This window comes from Paroedura picta, chromosome 10 (genome assembly GCF_049243985.1).
Source record: "Paroedura picta isolate Pp20150507F chromosome 10, Ppicta_v3.0, whole genome shotgun sequence".
Taxonomy (NCBI): Eukaryota; Metazoa; Chordata; class Lepidosauria; order Squamata; family Gekkonidae; genus Paroedura; species Paroedura picta.
The window spans coordinates 37,459,773-37,477,040 of record NC_135378.1 but is presented as its reverse complement, the minus strand read 5'-3'; the positions used below and the strand labels follow the sequence as shown (position 1 = coordinate 37,477,040).

Below are 17,268 nucleotides of genomic sequence, written 5' to 3'. Positions count from 1 at the left end.
AGAGTACTCAAAGAACTTTCCAGAGAACTTGCACAGCCCTTGTCCATCATCTTCGGAACCTCTTTAAGGACTGGAGATGTCCCGGAGGACTGGAAAAGAGCAAACGTTATTCCAATCTTCAAAAAAGGGAGGAAGGATGACCCGGGAAACTACAGACCAGTGAGTCTGACCTCTGTTGTGGGGAAGATAATGGAGCAGATATTAAAGGGAGCGATCTGCAAACATCTGGAGGACAATTTGGTGATCCAAGGAAGTCAGCATGGATTTGTCTCCAACAGGTCCTGCCAGACCAACCTAGTTTCCTTTTTTTACCAAGTAACAGGTTTGCTGGATCGGGGAAATTTGGTTGATGTCATTTACTTGGATTTTAGTAAAGCTTTTGACAAGGTTCCCCATGATGTTCTGATGGATAAGTTGAAGGACTGCAATCTGGATTTTCAGATCGTTAGGTGGATAGGGAATTGGTTAGAGAACCGCACTCAAAGAGTTGTTGTCAATGGTGTTTCATCAGACTGGAGAGAGGTGAGTAGCGGGGTACCTCAGGGTTCGGTGCTCGGCCCGGTACTTTTTAACATATTTATTAATGATCTAGATGAGGGGGTGGAGGGACTACTCATCAAGTTTGCAGATGACACCAAATTGGGAGGACTGGCAAATACTCCGGAAGATAGAGACAGAGTTCAACGAGATCTGAACACAATGGAAAAATGGGCAAATGAGAACAAGATGCAATTTAATAAAGATAAGTGTAAAGTTCTGCATCTGGGTCAGAAAAATGAAAAGCATGCCTACTGGATGGGGGATACGCTTCTAGGTAGCACTGTGTGTGAACGAGACCTTGGGGTACTTGTGGATTGTAAACTAAACATGAGCAGGCAGTGTGATGCAGCGGTAAAAAAGGCAAATGCCATTTTGGGCTGTATCAACAGAGGCATCACATCAAAATCACAAGATGTCATAGTCCCATTGTATACGGCACTGGTCAGACCACACCTGGAGTACTGTGTGCAGTTCTGGAGGCCTCACTTCAAGAAGGACATCGATAAAATTGAAAGGGTACAGAGGAGAGCGACAAAGATGATCTGGGGCCAAGGGACCAAGCCCTATGAAGATAGGTTGAGGGACTTGGGAATGTTCAGCCTGGAGAAAAGGAGGTTGAGAGGGGACATGATAGCCCTCTTTAAGTATTTGAAAGGTTGTCACTTGGAGGAGGGCAGGATGCTGTTTCTGCTGGCTGCAGAGGAGAGGACACGCAGTAATGGGTTTAAACTTCAAGTACAACGATATAGGCTAGATATCAGGAAAAAGTTTTTCTCAGTCAGAGTCGTTCAGCAGTGGAATAGGCTGCCTAAGGAGGTGGTGAGTGCCCCCTCACTGGAAGTCTTCAAGCAAAGGTTGGATACACACTTTTCTTGGATGCTTTAGGATGCTTTGGGCTGATCCTGCGTTGAGCAGGGGGTTGGACTAGATGGCCTGTATGGCCCCTTCCAACTCTATGATTCTATGATTCTATGATTCATCCCTAGTCTTCTCTCCACACTGAAGTTTATACCACCTCTTTCAGCATGTCTGTTCACCTTTATTTCACTTCCAAAAAGAGAGAATAAAAGTGGCAGATGTTCACAGCCTCATCAAACCAAGAATAAAATAATAAGTAAGGGCTGGTCCTAGACTCTTCAGACCTCTGGGTGTGACCCAAAATTGTAGTTTTTTCGCTGAGTTGTTGGGGCCCAAGGAAAACAATAAATGTAAGAGAAATAGCCAGAAGGGGTGTGTGTGTGTGGGGGGGAGAAACCATGTCCAGCTTTATCCCAGTTCCAAAGTTTAACCCACCACAGATACAGCATATTCTTCCAGTCTTGTGTCTTTATCTTTCTGGTGGGGAGAAGAAGTAAAGCAGTAGCTCTGTGGTAGAATATCTACTTTGTATGCAGAAGGAATCCCTAGTTTTCTCTAGTTTTTTTTTAAAGGATCACATAGTCATAGTGGATTATATGAAAGACCTCTACCCAAAACTTTGGCGAGTTGCTCTCAGTCACAATAGACAACACAATATACCAATGTTGTTCGTATAATTCTGTATTTAAGCATGCATATCCTGCCTTTCCTTGTGGTTCACAGTGGCTTACAATAATAGTTTAAAATATTTTCTGTTAAAAACAAAAATAAAATATGGAAACCTCAGAGCTCCCCCACCCCCCAAGGATGCATACCATTCAAACCTCCTCAAAAGCCCTGGCAAACAGACAAGCCTTGTGATTTCTTCTGAAGATCTTCAAGGAGCCCCCCCCCCCAGCTCTTTACGGAACTCATTCCACAGAGTCAGAGGTACAGGGGGAAAGTCCTGGGCTCTGATCACTACCCTAAGTGATAGGACAGCTGTCATTAGTTCGCAGGGACATATGGAAGGAGATGGCCCTTCAAATAGGTGAGTCCCAGTTTGTGAAGGGCTTTAAAGGTCATAGCCTCAGGAAAAACTGGCAACCAATGTAGCTATTTCAAAATTGGTAGTGTGTTTTCCCAGCAACTAACCCCTGACAACAGTCATTTTCTGGACCACTTGTCGTTTCCAGGTTGTCTTTAAGGCAGCCCCACATGGATCACATTACAGTAATCCAACTGTGAGTTTAACGATGCATGGATCAGCATACCTAGATCAGGTGGATCTAGGTAACAGACTTGTGGAATCAGATGGAGCTGATAGAAGTTACTACAGGCCACCCTACCAATCTGCTTTTCAAAGGGCAAGGCAGGGTCCATGATTTCATCTGGTACAAGAGGATTCATCCCCTCTAGAATATCAGCCCCCCCCCCCAACCAGCAGTATATCTGTCTTGTCTGGCTTTGGTTTCAGCCGCATGTAGTGGCATTATGTGTTCCTGTGGGAATGACAGAGAAGTACACACCCAGGAAGAGGGTGTGGCAAAATGGATCCTGCACGAACTTTGTTCTGCCACAGGAAAAATGTAGAATTTCCTCATTCAGAAAGTGATATGCCTTAATGAGGATCTCCATTCTCCAGTTTTATTTACTCTAAAAAGAACCATTTAATTCCTTTCTGCTGGCACTAGCTGAGTTAGCAGTATGTTATCTATATTAACCAGCAACTCACATCAACTCTGCTTTGACAGCAGTCCAAATCAGGTCTACGTCCATTTTATCCAATTGGCCTTATTCCCATGATGGTCTTTTTAGGACTGCAGTCTTGTTTCTTAAGAAATTCATTTTCAAGCTAAGACCTATCCTTCTTACTCCAAATCTCGATGGATGTTGTAAAATATTTGAACTTTCTCCTTTGATTAATTCAGATCCCTGCAGATATCTCCCAATCTTCTTTGTATATCTAACAAATACTGAGTAAAGGGAAATAAAATGAAAAGTGCATCTGCACCATAGGTCTAAAAAGTACATCCTGGAGAACCAGGAATTGTGCATAATCAATGAAAACTGCAGATAACCTACTGAGAGCTGGCAGGATAGGGCCAGAAAACAGTTTCTCAGTGGAACAGGCTTCCTCAGGAGGTTCTCCGTCTTTCTCCATCTTTGGAAATAGCCATCTGACGGAGAGGCTGATTCTGTGAAGATTCAAGGGGGTGGCAGGTTACAGTGAATGAGCGATAGGGTTGTGAGTGTCCTGCATGATGCAGGGGGTTGGACTAGATGGCCCAAGAGGTCCTTTCCAACTATTATTCTATGATTCTGTGTCTGGCAGACTACAGTACAAAACCTCTGTCCTCTGTGTGTAGAGAGAATTACTGGAGAATTGTTCTGTGAAGAAAAGTGAGTTAGCCCTCAACAAAGGAAGGCAATGAAATGGAGGCCACATAAAGGACCATGAAACAGAACCTGGAACAAACACAGAAAATATTTTTAAAATGGGTTCAGAGGAGAATCAGAGAATTACAGGCCAGTGAGCCTAACATCTCTCCCAAGCAAATTAGGAAAACCTACAATCAGTGACAGAATTATTAGGCACAAAAAAGAACAAAGCTTGCTGATAGCATGACTTCTGCAAAGGAAAGTCCAGTTTCAACAACCTTTTGAAGTTCTTTGAGAAAGTGAATCAACATGTAGACAATAGTGACCCAGTAGATATTATATACTTGGGACTTCGGAAAGGCTTTTTTCAAGGTACCCCACCAAATACTTCTAAGTAATCTCAGCAGCCAGTCCCCCGTTGAGGCCTGGGGACCCCCTGGTTTGGACTTGTCTCCCTGTTTTTAGGCTCTCAGAAACCAGAGGAACTTAACAGGCATGAATAAGGAAGAAGCAGGAAGTAAACGTGATGTGCTGGCATCACCTGGAAGTGATGCAGGCACGTTGGTAATGTTAGGGCACAATGTTTAGTTTTTGGGCAAAATTCTGCAGTAAGAAGCTATTTCTGTGGAGTTTTTGTCCAAAAGCCAGAGCCTCAGCCCCAGCGTCACGAAAGAGAGATGTCAGGATGTTGCGTTAATTTTTGACACTCCTCCCCACTCCCAGAATGTGCACACCCCATTCTCTGCTGTCACCTACAAGGGACTTGTCAATCCTACAGTCACGTGATAAGAGGACCCTTTTATGAATTAAAAACTGCTTAAATAAAAGGAAGCAGAGAGTAGAAATAAATGGACAGTTCTTTCAGTGAGAAGAAGAAGAAGAAGAACTTCTGTACATTAAAAAAATATTATTAAAAAAAAACATACAGGCATTTCTCACATTCTTGCTATCTAGCTTCCATCTGCCACCTTTTCGAGCTCCTTAGACTTCACATTGCCTGCTGGAAATTTCGGAAGAGAGCAACGTACTTTACACGCGACTCTCTTCTGCTTGTGAATCAAGCCAGGTAGTTTTTAATTCAATACTTCTCAGTTGAAATGCCCGTGCATCTAATCATAGATGCATAGTGTTTTTTTTATTGCCACCCCTTATGGATTCACGAGTCTTGTATTCCTGATTTTCTTTTAGGGGGGGGGGGACTTTAGAGAGGCATGCTTTGTGTGACAACTTTGGGGGAAATTCTTTTTTGCTTTGCCTGCACAATTGTATGCCTATTCGTTGCTCCAGGAAGTTCGCTTAAAAAAAAATCCCATCCCTGGGAGAAGGAAGAGACAGGCGGGTATAAGGGTGGGACATTGGAAGTGGAAATACCGCTTATCGCCTTCACACATTGTTTTTTGTTGGTGTCTGCTGGTTGCTTTCCTCTAGCTAGCGTTTTTTAGGTTGGGAAATCCACTTTACGCGATTCCCCAACTAGCGCTTTAAAATGGAGGATACAGCCAGCTGTTTCCTGCCTGGACACTTGATGTAGGTGACGTCATGCGGAGCACCCAGAATATAATGACTACCTAAGGTAAGGAATGCACTACATTTAACGGGTGCAGAAAGGCCCGAAGAGTTGGTTCTTGTATACCGCTTTTCACTTCTTGTGAACTGAGGTAGGCAAAATAAGTTTGTGAGCATAGGAATGTAAGAAAAGCCCTGCTAGATAACACTAGAGGTACATCTAGTCCATCATCCTGTCTCACACAGTGAGAAACAGTCCTAGTTTCTCTCTCTATTGCTTATTTCTTTTTTGCCATCAGTTTGCAGCTGACTTATGGTGACCCTTTAGGGTTTTTAAGGTAAGAAAGCTTAGAGGTTTCTGTGTAGCTGCCCTAAAATTCTTTGGTGGCCTCCCGTCCAAGTCCTAAATGGGGATGGCCCTCCTTAGCTTGCAGGATGCTACAAGATAAGGCTAGTTGGGCTATGCAGGTAAAGGCACCCTGAAACACACAGAACTAAAACTGAACATTTATCTTGAAAGGTTGTCATTTTTAAAATTTAGATGAAGTATTATTTCACCACAGACACAATGTATTTGAAAACACATGACAAAGAGATGCAGGTTATCATGCACTGGAGAAGAGTTTGGAAGAGAATCTGAGATGCCTTTAAAAACCCAAACTGAACTACAAAAATGCTACCAAACTATGGCACTGCTCCAAACAAGGAAAACATCTGTTTCCCAGGCTGCAGCCCTGAGCACAGGGTTGAAGTCTTCGGAGGCCAGGAAATCCACGTATTGGCCCATGGGATGGTAAAAAGAGGCATTTCCCCCTCAAATTATTTGAGAAGAACAGGGGCTAATAACACACAAGTTTTATGTTTGTACATAAAGTTATTTGGAGAGAGTGGGGTCCCTGACAGGGCATACAGTAAATCCATAGTGGTATTCCTGAATTTTCATTGATGTGCCAGTTTTTAATGCAAGAGCTATCTGCCGGTACTCTTTAGAGCCCATTTGGCAAGGAGTTTTTCCATAGAAATGAGCATACCTGAATATATTTGAATTTAGGGGGGCACATGGGAAGCATTCTGGTCTTTTTTTGAGCTACTCTCTCATTTTCACTTGCCTCTTGAGTTCCCATGAAAATGTAGCACCAGGAAGATTAAATGTGTAGGACTATCAAGCCTTATTGGCAATTGTGACCACTAGGGACTTTCCTTTGCTCCAGCAGAAGCTAACCAAACATATGTTTAAAGTCTCCATTGTGGCACATTTGAGTTACTGTTCGCTCTGGATAATTTAAGTAGGCAAAAGTAGAGAAAAGTGTCTTAGTGAGGGATATGTAACTAATGTTGTTGGGGCGAGAAGCACTTGAACCTAAATCAGTAGCTCGGATTAATGTTTTCCTAGAGAGCTTTGAAGATGTAAAGTGCTGTATAAGAGCTATACGCTAGATCACCTTTCATCAGCTCAAATTGAACTCATTGACTGAAATCTTTGAACACCTAAAATCTTTATCTGAAATGCCCCAAGAGTTTAAATATGCTTCTGATTTTTGTAATGGAGTTGCAGAGGTTTGGAATAGTTTGCTGAGGTTTCATCTTGTATTTATACTGACAGTGCCAGAGAAATTTGCATAGCTTTTAGGTAATGTGAATAGTGGGAAGTGATTATTCCAAAAATAATTATTATACTTCAGATTTAGAACAAGGTGAAATCTTAGACATGGTATGGTCAGAAAGCTGCAGATTTTCAAAAGAATTTGTTATAATTCTGTCTACTCCATTTTTATCCAGTCCTTCACCCAAGATAGTTCTGCCATTCCAATTTTATCTTTGCAACATCCCTGTAAGGTGGGTTTGAATGAATGTCCATGACCAGTCCAAGATCACCCAGTAAGTTTCAGAGAAGTTTGAGGATTTGAACCTTCCACATACCCGTTGGACATTCTAACCAGTACAATACACTGGCTATTAGAAGGCGGTGGGATGCAGAAATCTGCTGGGGGCATCTCTCCTCCTTTGGTACCAATATTAATAAAATGAAATAGCCACAGGATTTACCGTGATATAGCTCCTCCTCTTTTTCTCCCAGTTCCCAGGGAAGGAAGAATGCAAAGCATTTGCATCTTTTCTCACTGTGCTGTTTTATAAAGAAGAGGCTGCCAGCATGCATTTCATATCTCCATTATTCAATGGATGCGTTCAGTCTTAGGGAAAGGGGCGGGAATTTTAATGGTTGAAACGAAGAATCTGTTCCACATAATATATTTCTGGTAAGGGCTTGGAGGAGGAGTCTGTCTCATGGCTTAAGTGCCACTCAGCGCTTAACACCCACTCAGGGCAGCTGTCCCACCCCTAAGTGCCTCCTTCTTCAACCGGCTTCCCTGTCTGTCCAGCGAGCCAGCCAATCTCCTTCCATCCCCCACCCCTGACCATCCTGTCCTCCTTCCACTTCCCTCCAAAGCTCAGAATCTGCATATCCCTGCTGTGTGAGAGCTGCCCCTGCTGGTGAGTTGCCTAACAGCTGCCTGCAGCCTTACCAGGTCCTGGGGGGGGGGAGGCTGTCTGCAGAGTTCTTCCACCCCCACCCTCACAATCTAGTGCCTGTTGTATTCCTGAATGCAACATGCTTGGCCCCTAATGGAAACCATAAGTAGTGAGAAGGATACTTTCAAATAATCAAGGAAGTTGGGCTATGAATTGTGGGGAAAGCAGAGGGAAAGGCCAATGGGAGCGATTTGCAATGTGAATAGTTAAGAATATACTGGCTGTATGTGCTTTACATAGCTGGTACCCAATTAATAAAACATATTGGAAAAGGAAATTGAGTGGGTTTTTTTTATGATATCTGGAAAATATCTTGGTGGTGGAAAGTGTTCTCAAGTCACAGCTGAATTATTGATACCCCCATAGGGTTTTCAAGGCAAGAGACGTTCAGGGGTAGTTTGCCATTGCCTACCTCCATGCCATGATCTTGATATTCCCTGGAGGTCCTTCATCCCATAGCCAGGGCCGATGCTGCTTAGCTTCTAAAATCTGCTGAGATGGAGTGAGCCTGGGCAAGCCAGGTCAGGGTGGAGAATATCTTACATCTGAGACGATTTCTAAAGCATCTTATGAAATATACTAGCAAGATTTCTTAAAAGTTTTAAAAGGTCCAGACGTTATGGCTGACTTGTCCATTGTTAAGCCTGTCAATGAAAGCCTGTGCCACTGTATTTCTGCAGAAACCACACAGATAGAAGATCCAAGGAAGCAATGGAGGCAAGAGCAAGAGAAAATGTTAAAAGATTATCTTACGGTAGCACAAGACGCCCTGAGCACTCAAAAAGAACTCTATCATGTGAAAGAACAGAGACTGGCACTTGCTTTGGATGAGTATGTGAGGTTGAATGATGCCTACAAGGAAAAGTCAACCTCTCATACAAGCTGTAAGTATAATGTGCTGTATCTTCTATTCTAGTGAGTCTCGTTAACCATTGTCAGCTCAAAAAACAGCGACCAAGATGAATTCCTCCCGATTCTGTGGGCTGCCACAGTTGGTTCTAGAATCTGATTGCTATTCTTATTATTTATCATACTAGCTTCACTGCCCGTTCCTAAGAACGGGCCTTGAAAGGGTCCCCTCCCCTGTCCCCTGGCCAGGCAGCTTAAGGTGGCTTTGGGCGGCAGATTGCAGCCAGAGCAAGTGGGGTGGGTGGGGCAGCTCAATAGCAGGGCCGGGACAGAGCTAGTTAGCAATCAATCAGCAGGCCGAGAGGCCCTAGTCAGCAGGCCATGCTTAGCAGGCCAAGAAGCCCTCGTTAGCAAGCCCTCCCACATGACCCTTTGCCCAGGGCCCTCTCCCCTTACCTGCTGCTGGCTCCAGGCACTGAGGCATCTGAGAGCAAACAGGCTAGAGTCCAATGACGGAGGGCAGGAGCTGCAGGGGCAGGGCCAATCAGGGCAAAGCTGGCTGCACCCTGATTGGCCCTATTCCAACTTGGACAGCTGGACACATCCCACCCCCTAGGCTGTTTCACAAATTTATAGAGGAACAACAATGGATAAGGATGGCATGTGTGGTGTCAGCCAAAAGATCCTAGGATCGTCTGGCAGTCAGATAAGAGATGTCCGGAGGTGGTTTGCCATTGCCTGCCTCTGTCATGACCCTAGTGTTCCTTGGAGTTCTCCCATCCAAATACTAACCAAGGCTGACCCTGCTTAACTTCTGAGATATGACAAGATTGGGCTTGCCTGGGCTATCCAGGTCAGGTGGTTGCTCATATGGAGGGCCAGAATCCCTTCAAGGGTAAATCAACGGCTCTCTACATACTGGCCCGTGAAAGTACAGCTTTACACAAAAAGAAGAGATCATTCTAATCTAATGTGATGTACCAGGCAAGGGTGCGATTGGAACTCTCAGTATATGGCATTAAAGAGAAGCACTTTATTGTGTTAACATAATATTATGTTAACCTTGTAGTTTTAAAACTACACAAGCAGAGAAATAACGATTTTCTGACTGAATGTTTTCCTCTTTTTCCCCATGTTCCTAATAAGTATTCTCAAGCTCCTCTTCTAGCACTAAGTATGACCCTGATATTCTGAAGGCGGAAATCTCCACTACAAGATTAAGGGTAAGAGTCCTTAATTGCAGTATATTGAAATATATAGGTCTATGCTCTTCCAATTCATGTGAGTCTTTTAAAAAATGTAAGATATTTATATTCTATACTGTTTGCAAATCATGTATCTTCCAAATAAACAGGTAAAACAGTAGTCAATAACTGGCTGCAGTCGACAGTGAGACCAACAGTGAAAGTCAAAAACAAAGCCATCAATCGGTTTTAAAAACCAGCTGGCTCCCCCCCCCTAAAGTCTGCCACATAAAAACAGTAAGAACCAAAGAAGGTAGTATAATAAATAATCAGACTGGGCCAGGGGGACAAAACCCTCAATGATGAACTAAATCAACAAAACTTGAGGGATAAAATTGTTTTTGCCTGGGTTTAAAGCTCATCAAGCTGAGTGACAGAAGAATTGCTGTGAGGAGGGGTTTCTCAAATCAAGGGATGATGACAGAAAAGACCCTGGTATGGAGCCACCAGGTTCTGAAGGTGGGAGTGTGCACAGCATTGCCACTGAAGAAATTACTGATGAACCGTCTCATATGGAGGAAGGCAATTCTTTAAATAGTCTGCTCCCAGATCTTTTAGGGCATTATGAAGCACCTTGAATTGTGTCCAGAAGTCAATTCACTGCCAGATTAAATCTGTCAGAACTGGCGAAATGTATTCTTTATAGCTCATTCCAGCCAGCAAGCCTGCCACTGCAGTGTTGTACCAATTGGAACTTCCACAGAGATTTTAGAAGCAGCTCCAAGAAGAATGAGTTGCAACAGGCCTAATCAAGGCATGGTTGACTGTCTCCGGTACATCAGCCAAAGCTGGCTAAAGGCTCTAATGTGCCACAGAGGGAAGTTGATGTGTTCATGTTTATTCCTGCCCAGAGCATCTGGCAACCCGGAAATTGTAATACTGAAATGCTGAAAATGAAATTCTTGATTAAATGAACACTATCTCAGTCTAAACTGGATTGAGCTGCAGGTTATTGACCCACAGCTAGCCAATTCTGGTCACTCAGGACTGACTTGAAAAGAAGAAATAAGGTTGCTTATCATGAACATATTCAAGTATTATTTACCTCATGATACCCCTCCTTGCTCCCCAATGGGGACTGTGAGCAGTGTGTATTGATAGCTTCCATTTTACATTCATAAAAACCCTGTGAGGTAGGTGAGGCTGAGGCCCAAGATCACCCAGCAAGCTTGCATGGCATACTGGGGAATCAGCCCTGATCCCAGCTGGAGTCTCTAATCACCATGCTGGATCTCTGTTGTTAACATTTTTTGGATAATCTCGTTCAGTACTTGTATCTAGATGTCACACAGTATACAAGCCAAGCTGGAGCATATTGCACAACTGTATCTCAGCAGCCAGCCACACAGGAGCTGTATTTCTATATTTGTTGCAGCACAGGCTGGATATCGGCCCTCCAAGGAGTTCTAGTGAGGACTCTCGCAGCCACATTTTGTACCAGCTGTAATTTCCAGGTCAAGGACAAGGGTAGGCCTGCGTAGAGTGAGTTACAGAAGTCTATCCTGGAGGTGACCATCACTGTGGCCAGTGTTCCAGAGACATGTAAGGCACTAGTAGATGAGCTTGGCGCAGATGGTAATCGCTGTCCAGGCTACATTCGTGACCTGAGCCTCCATCGAAAGGGAAGCATCAAAGATCATGCGCAAATCCCTGCCCACTGGTGCAGGTGTTTATTGCACCCCATCCAGGCATAGAAAACACGTTACCTGCTCCTGCCCCTTCCTACCTAACGACAGGACCTCCGTTTTAGAGGGGTTGCATTTCAGGTGACTCTACCTGAGCCATCCAGCCACTGCTTCCAAACAGCTAGCAAATGTATCCTGGGGGAGTCTGTCCATCCAGCAGAAGATAGAGCTGGGTGTTAATTATTTAATTAACTCCAACTCATTCAAGAAACCCTTGCAAGGCCATCAAGAAAACCCAGGGTTTCACGAAACCCTGGTTGAAGAAGCCTGAAGTGTAGTAAGGAATAGAGTTAAGTGAAATTGATTGAAAAAGCCAGCTGGATACAACCCAATATTTTTGCTTGGGCCTCCATATGGGTAACAGTGGTACGGAATGAATGCCTAGATAAGTGAGAAATGTGTGGTGTCTTAGGCTCCTTGAAAGTGAATGTTAAGAATCCTCCCCTGCATGTACCCTGTCATTCTCTTTCAAACAATGCCAGTAGGTGTTCTCCCTCTCTCTTTCTCTCTCCTTAATAAGAACAGGTGGCATGCACACCCAGCCAATGACAAATTAACGTAGCGAGTTAAATGTGAATTTCAAGTTTAATTACTGTAATGAGGTTATCCAAATAAAGAGAAGTCTTCTAATCTGGCACGTCTCTTACATTAGTTGCTTGTTCATGAACATCAAGAGGAAGATAGAATTCCTTTGTGTTCAACAAATACTAACAAGGGTTTATTTATGTGTGATAGCAAGGCTGGTTGTGTTGACACAGAGAAATTACGCTACCAGACATAGCTAAATAACTGACACATGCTGTACTTTCTACAGAGCAACTGGTTCTTTTTATGGCCTGTTGTTTTACCTGCCATATTAATAAGCATTAGCATACCCCTGTTGCCCCCGCAAAATGCTCATTCAGGCTTTCCACATGCAAGGGTATTTTAATGGCAGAAGGCATTCAAACAAGGATTCTCATGGCTGTAGATATGTCACTGTTTTGCTATGCACATTGGCAGTAGTCAGGGAATTCACGTAGAGCTGAGATTTCTCTGCTTTGGCTGAGAATGTGGATGGATGAACCCTGACCAGAGAAGTTATGTGTATATATGTCTGTGCCCAGAAATGAGGATCTGGATTTCTGAAGAAGTTTGATGTTCTTTAGGGCATTCTGACTGATACTTATTGCTGACCAGAACTTGGTGGCCCAACTATCTGCAAGCCTCTAGGCACCCATATTTCAGTCTCTGCTACAGAGATTCTCTGGTTTGGCTTTAATCCTTTGGAAACAATGGAGGATGGGGGCACTTTCTTTGGGGGGGGGGTAATGTGTTTCTTAACATCCAGTCTGGTAAAGCTTGTGATGACTGTTTTGTGATTCTTTGGCTTGTGTTAGTTAGTAAAAGTTAGTACAAAGCTTATTTGTTTGTTTGTTTGTTTATTTATTCATTTATATACCACCCTCCCCGAAGGCTCAGGGCGGTTTACATAAGAACAAAGAACAATACATGAAACAGTCTATAACATGTGAATAACCTTACAATAATAACAACTAATAGTTGTAACTATATAACAATATAACAGTACAAACAATATAAACAATGCAACAGTGCAGCAATGCAAACAGGTCCAGAGTATACTGGTGGAGTTCTAAGGGGGGGAGCGGGGGCCCTTCAGTCTCTGTTGGTTATGTCTGGTCTCAACCAAATGCCTGGTGGAAGAGCTCCTTTTTGCAGGCCCTGTGGAACTGTTTAAGCTCCATCAGGGCCCTGATCTCCTCCTCCTCCGCTCGTTCTTGTAGATGTTTGGGATGTTCATACCTTGAGCTTCAAAATGGAGAACAGAAGTCCTTCCAAGTGTCTGTTCAGAACACAATGGTGTGTTGGATTTATTTTTATTTTGCTGTCAAGTCACAGCTGACTAATGGCAACCTCATAGAGTCATCAAGGCAAGAGATGTTCGGAGATGGTTTACTGTTCCCTGCCTCCATGTTGACCCTGCTTAATTTCTGAATCCTGACCTGGGGCTATCCAGGTCAAGGCTAGGCTGAGATTAATGTGACTGGCTAAGCTTTCATGGCAAAAATGGGGATTTGAACCTGGATTTCTCAAATCTTAGTCTGACACTTTAACTACTACACCATACTGGCTCTCTTGATGGAATAGCATATTGGAATTCGAACTTTTATGATTATATATCCAAAGTTAAATTTAAAAAACATGGTCTGTTTCTTTTGTGGCCATTATTATTTTTTGTTTTATTTTATGATTATGAGTGGAAATAATTTTGTCATATTGAGTAGGGGCCCTAACCTGGATAGCCCCAGTCTAGCTGATCTCATCAGAGGGGACAGCATGGAGGCAGGCAATGTTATACCACCTCCAAACCTGCCTTGCCTTGAAATCTTACAGAGTCTCCATAAATTAGCTGTGACTTGGCGGGGGGGGGGGGGGGGATAACAGAGGAGGGCATTACAAAATGATCTGCCATTTGAAACCTTCTTTGAAACCTCTTACAGCAGAACACATACACCAAGAAAGATATGCAGGATAAGTCTGTTGTGATACAGAGTTCACAGAATCACAGAATCACACAGAATCATAGAGTTGGAAGGGGCCATACAGCCCATCTAGTCCAACCCCCTGCTCAATGCATCTAGTCCAACCCCCTGCTCAATGCAGGATCAGCCCAAAGCATCCTAAAGCATCCAAGAAAAGTGTGTATCCAACCTTTGCTTGAAGACTGTCAGTGAGGGGGAGCTCACCACCTCCTTAGGCAGCCTATTCCACTGCTGAACTACTCTGACTGCGAAAAATTTTTTCCTGATATCTAGCCTATATCGTTGTAGTTTAAACCCATTACTGTGTGTCCTTTTCTCTGCAGCCAACGGAAACAGCATCCTGCCCTCCTCCAAGTGACAACCTTTCAAATACTTATCATGTCCCCTCTCAACCTCCTTTTCTCCAGGCTGAACATTCCCAAGTCCTTTAACCTATCTTCATAGGGCTTGGTCCCTTGGCCCCAGAGTTGTGTTGTTCTGGTGTATTGTAGGTCAAAGCAAGACTTATTTCAGAAGCCACAAGGGACCAACAGGGGTAATAATTATTCTAAACCATGTGCTCAGTTACTTAAAATTCCTAATTATTTTTTTTAATGTTTGTGTACAAGGTTAAAAAGCTGAAAAGAGAACTTTCACAGATGAAGCAAGAATTACTGTATAAAGAGCAAGGCTTTGAAACGCTGCAACAGTAAGTATGAGAAGATAATTGAAATGGACTTTAATAATTCAGTCTGCTGGTTAGGACCAAATCAAACAGAATTATTGCATCCATTTACCGAGCTAAGCTTCGGAATAAGGAGAAGGCTGAGGAAAACCTACTTTCAGGGATCTCTTAACTGCTGCTTTCAAATAAGAATTTTTAAAAATGTAGACAGACGGAAAATGAAAAAACAGAACCATAACACTATTTCAGAGCAGTAGAATTCTCAGTGATTCCACCTGCCACTTATTGCCCAGGTGCAATGGATCCAAATAAAGTCATTTCCACCTTGTTCATACACTATCAGCACTCCCTTTACCCAAATAAAGCCCTTCCGCTAGAAGAAGACTGGGGGGGGAGGGATTCCTCTTCATTGTTTTGGCCACAAAGGTCTCACAACTGGACCTTTGTCAAGTTGTGGAGTACCCCAAAGATCTGTCCTGGGGCCTGTGTTGTTCAACATATTTATAAATGATTTGGATGAGGGATTAGAGGGGGATACTTATTAAATCTGCAGACGATACTAAACTGGGAGGGGTAGCAAACATAACTGAAGACAGCAACAGAATACAGGATGATCTTGATAGGCTCGAGAAGTGGGCTAAACTGAACAAAATGAAGTTCAATAGGGACAAATGTAAAGTTCAGCATTTAGGTAGGAAAAACCAAATACACCAATATAAGATGGGGGAGACTTGTCTTGGTAGTAGCATGTGTGAAAAGGATCTAGGAGTCTTAGTAGGTCATACATTGAAGAGTCAGCAGTGTGACTCAGTGGCTAAAAAGGCAAATGGGATCAAACAGAGTATTGTGTCCAGATCACGGGAGGTGATGGTACCGCTTTGCTCTGGTTCAGCCTCACTTGGAATACTGTGTTCAGTTTTGGGCACCCAATTGAAGAGGGATGTTGACAAACTGGAACGTGTCCAGAGGAGGGTAACAAAGATGGTGAGGGGTTTGGAGACCAAGACATATGAAGAAAGGTTGGGGGAGCTTGGTCTGTTTAGCCTAGAGAGGAGACGATTGAGAGGGGACCTGATAACCATCTTCAAGTTTTTAAAAGGGCGCCATATAGAGGATGGAGCAGAATTGTTCTCTCTTGCCCCAGTGGGACAGACCAGAACGAATGGGATGAAATTAATTCAAAAGAAATTCCATCTAAACATCCGGAAGAAGTTCCTGACAGAGCGGTTTCTCAGTGGAACAGGCTTCCTCGGGAGGTGGTGGGTTCTCCATCGTTGGAAATTTTTAAACAGAGGCTCGATAGCCATCTGATGGAGAAGCTGATTCTGTGAAAGCAAAGGGGTGGCAGGTTAGAGTGGATGAGCGATAGGGTTGTGAGTGTCCTGCATAGTGCTGAGGGTTGGACTAGATGACCCATGAGGTCTCTTCCAACTCTATTATTTTATGATTCTATGATTCTAACTTGAAAACCTTCAGCTTTTCAGAGGTTATGGAGGAGGGGCTAGCTGAGGTAATGCAGGAATGTTTCACAAGAACCGTTGTGCTCCTTCTCTTTTGACTGCAACCCATCCAATTTAACAGCATGTCCCTGCATCCTTATGTTTACTTAAAAGTAAATCCTATTCAGGATACATAGAATAGCAATCTGGGAGGCCAAGAAATCAAATTCTGGCTATTGCTGAAGCTGTGATTATATTCTACAATGAAACTGAGGCTTGTTTCTGATCAGAACAGAGGATTTTGACTGATATGTTGCCAACCAATGAACACCAGTACAGCTGAAGTTTACACATAATGCGCAGTAGCAAGTCTTTCCACTTAAATAAATGTCAGAGAGAGAAAGTGGGGAAAACTGACTGGTATTTATTTCCTTTAGGTTTCACTTTAAAACACACTCTTTAAAAAGAAAGCTAGATCTGAAGCATAAAACCTGCTACTAACCTGAGATTAAAGGTTAGCCAAACATGCTGGTTGTATTCCATTAATGTAACAATGAGCTATTGTTTTAAAGCTCCTTGCTCACAAGCGATTTTGATAGGGATCTAAAGCATATTTGGGGAACTCTGTGGCATAGTGCAAGCAAACAATGAACACTTATTGGACAGATTCAAGCAGCCACTCTTTGGTCAGCACTAATTCCATTAAAAAACAAGGAGTCAAAATCTTATATGTTGGAGGCCGTTTTTAAAATTAATTTCTGCCTTAAAGAAGATAATCAAACAGTTGCAGTTGGAAATCTGAAATATTGAATTCTAAAGCAGCAGGCATGCCCTGTGCTATAACATTTTGTGTCTCTTGGTTTTGTATGCCATTATTTAGGCTGGGGAGCCAGCTTGCTGTAGCATTTAAGAGCGGCGGTTTGTAATCTGGTGAGCCCTGCTCCTCCATATGCAGCCAGCTGGGTGACCTTGGGCTTGCCACAGCACTGATAAAGTTGTTCTGACTGAGCAGTTATATCAGAACTCTCTCAGCCTCACCTACCTCAC

At 43.2% G+C, this 17,268-nt stretch overlaps 1 protein-coding gene across 1 annotated transcript in view; it reads left to right on the top strand.

Moving 5' to 3' along the window:
* The window catches only part of WWC2 (WW and C2 domain containing 2), a 165,711-nt gene that overhangs the window by 69,432 nt on the left and 79,011 nt on the right, over nucleotides 1–17,268 (top strand). Inside the window, exons 3-5 of the mRNA XM_077302315.1 lie at nucleotides 8,478–8,681; nucleotides 9,793–9,869; nucleotides 14,727–14,806. Of these exons, the coding sequence (XP_077158430.1) occupies nucleotides 8,478–8,681; nucleotides 9,793–9,869; nucleotides 14,727–14,806 (361 nt within the window). The remainder of the gene's footprint in view (nucleotides 1–8,477; nucleotides 8,682–9,792; nucleotides 9,870–14,726; nucleotides 14,807–17,268) is intronic.